At 28.1% G+C, this 9,371-nt stretch overlaps 1 protein-coding gene across 1 annotated transcript in view; it reads right to left on the bottom strand.

Moving 5' to 3' along the window:
- The window catches only part of LOC107848268 ((S)-8-oxocitronellyl enol synthase ISY1), a gene marked incomplete in the record, with an annotated part of 4,015 nt that extends 3,509 nt beyond the window's left edge, over positions 1–506 (bottom strand). Inside the window, 2 exon segments of the mRNA XM_016692989.2 lie at positions 1–202; positions 334–506. Of these exon segments, the coding sequence (XP_016548475.2) occupies positions 1–202; positions 334–372 (241 nt within the window).
- Between the last annotated feature and the right edge of the window lie 8,865 nt (positions 507–9,371).

Below are 9,371 nucleotides of genomic sequence, written 5' to 3'. Positions count from 1 at the left end.
CACATTGAACGTACTCAATCGGATGGTCAGCATTCCACGACGGTCTAGACCGGCGGGCAACGCCGTAAACCTTCCAAGGACCACCGGGGGTATCGGCGAGAGGGAGGATCTCCGCGAGGCTATTGCCCACGATGCCGGTGACTCCGATGATTAGAGCAACGCTTTCATACTTGGGCGGTGCATCATCTTCTTCGAATTTTTTCTGTGGAATTAAAATTTTAGTAGATTTAAACTACAAACATCAACTACTTGTCAATTAATTTTGTATTCATTTCCACTTTAGTTTGAGCTGTAATACATGCAGAAGACATATAGATTCAAAACAACAATTACCTTGGCAGCACCAATAGCTCCAGCCCACCACCAGCTCATGTTGGAATGCCAAAAGAAAATACTTTGTTCTAACGTTGATGGGGAGATCGGTGATATATTACTACTTTTCTAATCTAAAATAATATAGATGAGGAGAGAAAGTTGTTCAGGGTCAGACCTGCTAACTTGCTTTCGAATTTTATTATATCATTTTTAATTAATTGTTATAAATTATTTTTATTTTAAAATATTTAATATATTATTTTTGTTTAATTATAATAAATTATTTAAATATTAAAAAATTAATAAAAAATAAAATAGACGTACAATAATAAATAAATTCTTTTTATTTTAAATTTAACCTGACGTGTTATATGAGGTTCACTTACATTTTTCTCACAAATATTTTTTATAGTAATTTTGCTATATTACTTGAAGTTCAGTTAAATTTTTTCATAAGTATTTTTTATGGTAATTTTGATATATTACTTCTAACAAATATAGGTACCCGCACGATGCGCGTAATACTTTTCTATAAAAGTATCATTAGAAAAATATTATCTTATTTATTGAAAATAATAAAATTAATTTTTTTTAAAAAAATAAAGTATTTTATCTTCTATGTCTAATGCTATGGGTCGAAGTAGATTAGGCATCCTTCATCTTTAATTCATGATGTACCAAATTACAATTTGAATAATATATGAGTTGCTTTTCTTTTATCGTTAAAAAAATTAATATATTTTAAATTAGTTATGAAATATTAAGAAAATTATTTAATAGTGGAATTGTAATTAATCGTTAATATAGAGTAAGAATTACAATTATTTTATATGTTTTGATATGTAAAGAATGAAATTCATATTTTATTAAATTTTATTGATGATTATAAAAAATAAAAAATGTAAAATATTAAATAATTATTATTTTATATATTTATTACCAATTAAGATCATGCGATTACATTTTTTATCTTTTATTTTAAATTTTACTTTTTTTCTGCCTGTTAATTCAAAACAACACTTACACCCAAAGTACATGTTTGTGTCTAATTTCAAAACTTCTTATTCCAAAGTTTAAAATTTTTCTTTCGATTAAAAGCTAATTAACCACATATAATTTATTATATTACTCATCAAAAATATTTAAAAAAAATTCCTACCCTTACCCACCACAATCCCCCGTCCTCTCCTTTCCCACCATAATATTCATCACCCTATTCCAACGCATTCTATTATTTTGTATAATGTAGCTATACAAATATTTTAGAAAAATATTTTTTAGTTATTATCCATGGTAAGTATATTTGCGAAAAACAGAAATATATCATTTTTTACAAATAAGGCTAAAACTATTAGAAAGCTAAGTTAAGCATGAACAACATATCTCAATAATTATATGAAGAAATATGATGGACATTATCTATTACTTTTTTATCCATGATAGAAATTCTCTGAGATCAAAAAAATATATATTAATATATAAGCGTATTGAAAATTATAATAATAAATTTATTTTTATTTCTTAGTGTGGAATTAAATGACAGTTCATATAAATCATTAACTATGTAAAGGATATTAACAACTTACTTGATGTGTAGATCAGAAGATTGAAAATAAAGCTTTGACAGAGATTGAACAACTTCAATCTATAATTTATTGGGAGCTAGTAATTAGTAATTTGCACAAATTAAGATAAATAAAATATATTAATTACATTCAATGTATGCAACAAAATAATACTAAAACACATAAAAAGAAAGACTAATCAATATCTCTGCGAATAAAATGATCATAGAATATTCTCTCGTATAAATAAAATTTAAATTTGAAAATGACAAATAACTAAAAGAGAAGAATAAAGTTTACACTAATATACGTCTCACTCAAGATGTATATATATAAGAGGTCGCAAAGTTGGATATACATGCAAACTAAAATTCAAATTCAAAATTGATGTGATATGAATTTGTTATAAAAATAAGATTTTAAAATATCATGATTATCGTCACAAAGTTGGATATACATGCAAACTAAAATTTAAATTCAAAATTGAATACGATATGAATTTGTTATAAAGATAAGATTTTAAAATATCATGATTATCTTAAGTTTAAATTCAAGATTCTAATATACTACTACTATTATTATTTAAATTCAGAATTGTAATTCTTTATCTTTTAATTTTTTTGGTCTGATTAAAATAATAACTCTTTTCATATTAATGATTCTATTCATTTTGTGCAGCAAGAACTTGTGTAACATGCATTATTAATTAATAAATCTAATATTTTTTATAAAAAAATCTAAGTTTTTCTTTTTGAAAATTCTAAGTTTATCTTTGAGAAAATATTTTAACTTCAATTCAAATTCAAAAATAATATAATAACTAATATTTTATCGAATTTTTTAAACAACAATAAGAGTTCGATTAAATTATTACTACAACTATTACGTACTACTACTATTTCAATTACTATTTTTTTCATTATTATTATTATTATTGTACATTTTTTTTTAAATTAAAAGCACTGCTACCACTACTATGTGTACTGCTACATTTTTAGGTAAAATCTATACTACTGCTACCACTATTATTATAATCATACATTATTATTATTATTATTATTATTATTATTATTATTATTATTATTATTATTATTATTATTATTATTATTATTATTTAGCTTAATATTTTATATTTTATTTAATTAAATATATTTTAAATAATATTTGAAATGGATAAGTTTATGAATAATAATAGTTAATTTAGAACTCTTTAATGTTACATCCCTTATTTCAAGCTAATGGTAATCTTGAAAAAAATCTTAATGCTTTTAAATGCAAATCTCTAATGTTGTAATTCAAAACTTTTATTACAATATTGTTATTTATTATTTTAAAATTGTCAAGTAGCTTCTTCTAATTATTATATTATTACTGTTGTTGCTTTATTATTATTATTATTATTATTATTATTATTATTATTATTATTATTATTATTATTATAATGTTGTACTATTATTTTTTTTGTGTATGTGTTTAAACGTATACTAATACTAATAATGTTGTTGTTGTTATGGTTATTATTATTATTATTAATAATATTTTATTTTTATTTAATATTTGAACATATTTTAAATTATATTTGAAAAGGGATAAGCTTATGTTCCTAATTTCAAGCTAATGATAATTTTTTAAAAAATAATATTTTTAAATATAATATCTTATATTTTGATTCATAATTTTTATTACAATGTTTATAACCTTATCCTAAAAACTACCACGTGGCTTTTTATTATGCTGCCACGTGACATCTTATCTTGTTTTAGTTTTGCTTTTACATATATATATATATATAGATTATTATTTAGCTTAATCTTTTATATTTTATTTAATCAAATATATTTTAAATAATATTTGAAAGGGATAAGTTTATGAATAGTAGTAGTTAATTTAGAACTCTTTAATGCTACGTCCCTAATTTCAAGCTAATGATAATCTTTAAAAAAATCTTAATACTTTTAAATGGAAATCTCTAATGTTGTAATTCAAAACTTTTATTAAAATATCGTTATTTATTATTTTAAAATTTTCAAGTAGCTTCTTCTAATTATTATATTATTACTATTGTTGCTTTATTATTATTATTATTATTATTATTATTATTATTATTATTATTATTATTGTTATAGTGTTGTACTATTATTTTTTTGTGTGTGTGTTTAAACATGTACTAATACTAATAATGTTGTTGTTGTTGTTGTTGTTATTATTAATATTTTATTTCTATTTAATATTTGAACATATTTTAAATTATATTTGAAAAGGGATAGCTTATGTTACTAATTTCAAGCTAATGATAATTTTAAAAAAATTAATATTTTTAAATATAATATCTTATATTTTGATTCATAATTTTTATTACAATATTTATAACCTTGTTCTAAAAACTACCACGTGGCTTTTTATTGTGCTGCCACGTGACATCTTGTCTTGTTTTAGTTTTGCCTTTATATATATATATATATATATATATATATATATATATATATATAGATTATTATTATTATTATTATTAATATTTTATTTTTATTTAATATTTGAACATATTTTAAATTATATTTGAAAAGGGATAAACTTATGTTCCTAATTTCAAGCTAATGATAATTTAAAAAAAATCAATATTTTTAAATATAATATCTTATATTTTGATTCATATTTTTTATTACAATGTTTATAACCTTGTCCTAAAAACTGCCACATGACTTTTTATTGTGCTACCACATGGTATCTTGTCTTGTTTTTGTTTTGCTTATATATATATATATATATATATATATATATATATATATAGAGAGAGAGAGAGAGAGAGAGAGAGAGAGAGAGAAAGAGAGAGAGAGAGAGAGAGATTAGTTATTATAAGTCATTTAAGACATGTCTAATTTGTCGTTTCAATAGTGATTTTACTATATCACCGCTAATTAATTATTATGGACATCTAAATATTAAAAAATTAATAATATTTCATAAAAAATATAAATAGACATCAAATGATATTTCAACATTAAAAATTTGGTTGGATATCAAAACTATATTAGTGTCACATAATTTAGGATGGGACAGGAAAAGACATAAAGTAACATATATTATTTGAAAATGAGATTAAAAAAATATTGTAAATCACAATAATTAAGAACTTAAAAATATATTAAAAAATTATTAAAAAAATTCATTGATTATCGATATTTTATCTATGCCACATAAATTAAGACGAAGAGAATATTCATCTCTTGTTAAAAACTTATATAAAAAAATATTACAAATCACATAATTAACAACTTAAAAAAATCAAAAGCTATAAAATATTTGCCTGACTCTTGAAATTATATCTAAATTCTATTTGTGTCACATAAATTGTGATAAAAAATAATAAATGTTGGACCCATAGTACGCGTCTAATATAAGTATGAAAAAGCAGGTACTACCGCTTCCGTCGTCATGTGTAACAACCTAAAAATTTGATGAAATATATGAAATTTGTAATTTTGTGTTATTTGACTATTTTAACCCTCTCTGAAGTTGTATTATGGTATTTCTGAGGTGTGGAAGTGATTGTCATAGTTCCCGATTTATTTTGGTACCATTTATGCGATATTGTGATTTTCAATGGCTTCATGAGCCTTATTTTGGACTTATGTAGATATCTTTTGATCCATGCGATAGATGGCTAAACGGACTGCGCCAACAACTTTTAAATATCGATTTAGGCTAGGTAGAACTTTGATTTGAATTTCGGTGCACTCGAGCTCATTTCTACCTATTGATCGGAAAGTTGAAAACTTGAAAATATAGGTGTGGGACCCATACTTCGTCAAAATGACCTCGGATGAAAAATCATACTTTACCATTAGATCCAGAACATTGATTTAAAGTGGTAACATATAACGCCCTGAGAGCATACCCTGGGCATCACACAGTGCTTATAGTCCCGAGGGACCACAAGCTAATCCATGAGCTGATACCTGCTATGAGCACTGGATAACATGATCATAAATGCTGAAGAATACTGACATGCCATAAGGTTTTAATAACTGAATTCAAAAACTGAAATATGAGTCTATAGAAATAACTGACTAAATCTGATAAAATACTGATAAACTGGATAACTAACTATAATGTCTGAATACTAAATAACTGACTCTAATGTCTGATAAGCCTTTAAAATTGAATGACTGTGAGTTGATGGGACAGGCCCTAACTAACTCCAACTAACTACTAAACTGAGACATGAAATAAAGTAAGTCTGTCCTCGAAGTATGAGGACTTACCATTGCTACTGCTGAGGATCTGATAAGTCTAATCGCGAGTCGAAAACTGAGCTTCAGAACCTATGATATAATACAACATAGCACTAAAGAAAAAAGGTATGCAATCAATACTTTGAATATACTGGTATGCTAAATGAGGTAGGCTGATATGCATGGTTTCATGAACAGAACTAATAATTAACTGAATATGCATGTAAAGCATGGAGTACTAAATAGAGAGCATAAAATCTATAGGTACTGGGAATACGTGGAAATCTGTAAATATTGCGTATGGATGAAAATTTATAAATACTGAAGATACATGAAAATCTATAGATACTGAAGATGCATGACCAAGCATATAACATGACTGAGTAAAATCTGTAAACTGAAATACTAAAATAAGTGAAATCTGTATGCTTTGGTCAAACAACCCTAAGACTGAATAACTGAATTGGGACTGTAACTGAGACTATATTTAAGACTGTAGGAGGTATTATTTAACCGATATTCCCCAATTTGAGCTAATCGGGGTCCAACCTATAACCCCAATTGGAAGGGTGTAAATATAGTGCCACGGGTACTAACATTGGCTGTGTGGATCTACTAAATTGATATAATGTCCAAAGGAATAAAGGTGTCAAGCCTGAACTGACGGGTGACCCCTACGAGATAGTCAAGCCTAATCTGACGGGTGCCTTCTCATACCCTATGCTGACTACATAGTTCTGGAGTATAGGAACTGTTACTAACGACTCTGCCTATCTAACGGGGAAGCCGCCATCCCTATACTCGCTTGGTGCTAAATCCTACTCCCAATTGAAAGACACTGAACTACTAGACTGTTTAGAGTTTAACTGACTGATATCTGACTACTCTGATAATGCTTATAGTATGTTCTAAAGACTATATTGTAATGTACTAAGACTAAACTACATAAAAAGACTAAACTACATAAACATCTATGGTTTTCGGGTATTCAATACCCCCAGAACTCAAAAACAACAATGGTAAAATAACACTAAAGCTTGGGGGATAAAGCATGAAGGCTTTTATTAAATCAATCACTCTTGTAGGCATTTTATCAAACACTTGTAATTCATTGTTTAAAACAATCATAGGAATGTCACGAAACTTACAGAAATAACATGAATTCGACATAATAGTATTAAATTATGGTTTAATTCAATAAATAATAATATTAAAATATAGAGGATTGAATAACAACAATAATTTCATTGAATCATGGTATAAAATTAATAGTACATGGAGATTCATGGGTGGGATCATAATTTAAAATCAATTCACTTGCAAAGATCACAATTTTATAATTTAAATAGGATAGTTGGACTCTATGTATGAAAAGAATCCATGGATGAACATCTAAAATACTTGGGATAATGAATTTTGAAGGATTGATGGTGAGTTCTTGAGATTTGGCCTTGATTCTTGAGAGCTAAGGTTTCTTATTCTTGAAAAGGGGATCTTTAAGTTGAGAGAAATTAAATAATGATGAGTATTTAGGTCAATTAGGGGTTAAATTTCGTGTTTAGGATGAGTTTAGGGCTTAGGAAAAAGACCCAAATACCTTTAAATGAGTTTAAAATGCAAACTGAAAACTGAAGATCCCAATTTTTGGCCTTGGCGTGATGCACCACTATCGCGCCAAGCCACTGAAAAAGGGATAATTGGGAAAATTCATGGTATCGGGACATGGCGTAATCGCATTGCCACCTTGTTTGTGACCTTAAAGCCCACCACAACGCGGTGGAATCACAGAGAGACACTGGAAATTGTCAAATGTCAATTTGGCCTTTAGCGCGATGTGCCAAGATCACTCACCTTCACTGTAAATTGCCAATCATCATTTAGACTAGCTCTGTGACGCATTAAGGGTTAAAATGACGGTGTTTAATGACTGGAATTTAAAATCGTCATAACTTATTACCTGATTATCGATTTAGGCGAATTTTATATCGTTGGAAAGCTAATTCAATTTTCTACAAAATGGAAGGATCTAAACTAACAAATAATGAGTGTTTTGAAAATTTTATATATGAATACTCATATATTGGGACTTAGATTATGCTAAGGAAATACGGAGTATTATAATATCTCTCCCTTGGGATCATTCGTCCTCAAATGAGACTGGTTAAGCTGAGGGAAAACTGATGGACCGAGCTTACACACTGAACATGCATATCTGATGCATGGAATGCATGATAAAATTGACTCATGAATGCACGACTGACATGAACATGATGTGCAACTAAAATTGAGCATGATAGAGAGAAATCTTAAGAATATTAGTACCTTATATTGAATTTAGATTCGCCGAGAAAAGATGAGGGTACTTGGTCTGCATATCTGCCTCTGCTTCCCAAGTGGCTCCCTCAACGGACTGATTCTGCGAAAGAACTTTGACCAATGGAACTTCTTTGTTCCTTAGTCTACGAACTTGATGATCAAGAATTTCGATTGGAACTTTCTCAAGTACACAAAATCACTGACCTCAAACTTGAGATCCTTTCTCCTCACATTTGCATATGATTTCTGTCGGCTCTGGGCAACTCTAAGCCTTTCTGTGATCAACTGATCCTTCTCTAATGCATCAAACACCAAGTCAGGCCCTACTACTGCGGCATATATCCTACCATAGAGAGCCTCAAATGGAGCCATACGGATACTGAAATGATAGCTATTATTATATGCGAATTCAATCAAAGGAAAGTAGTCATCCCAACTACCCTTAAAATCAACTACACATGCTCTCAGCATATCTTTTAGAGTCAGAATGGCCTGTTCTGCTTGACCATCTATCTGAGGGTGGAAAGCTATACTGAGATGGACTTGGGTACCAAGACCCTTTTGGAATGCTTTCCAAAAGTAAGAGGTAAACTGGGTACCTCTATCTGAGATGATAGATAAGGGAACACCGTGCAGCCTAACCAACTCTCTGAGATAGAGTTTGATATAGTCCTCGGCTAAATAAGAGGTATGGACTGGTAAGAAATGAGCTGATTTGGTCATCCTGTCTATGATAACCCAAATAGAATCATGTTGATGGCGAGTACGAGGCAAACCCATTACAAAGTCCATGTTAACTTTCTCCCATTTCCAAGTGGGAATACTAAAATCCTGCATGGACTCACTAGGCTTCTGGTGCTCAATCTTAACTTTCTGGTATGTAGAGCACTTAGCCACAAACTCTGAAATATCCCTCTTCATCCCACTCTATCAATAGATCTCC

Source organism: Capsicum annuum, chromosome 1, assembly GCF_002878395.1.
Source record: "Capsicum annuum cultivar UCD-10X-F1 chromosome 1, UCD10Xv1.1, whole genome shotgun sequence".
Taxonomy (NCBI): domain Eukaryota; kingdom Viridiplantae; phylum Streptophyta; class Magnoliopsida; order Solanales; family Solanaceae; genus Capsicum; species Capsicum annuum.
The sequence above is the reverse complement of the archived record's forward strand: the minus strand, read 5'-3'. Positions and strand labels throughout refer to the sequence as shown.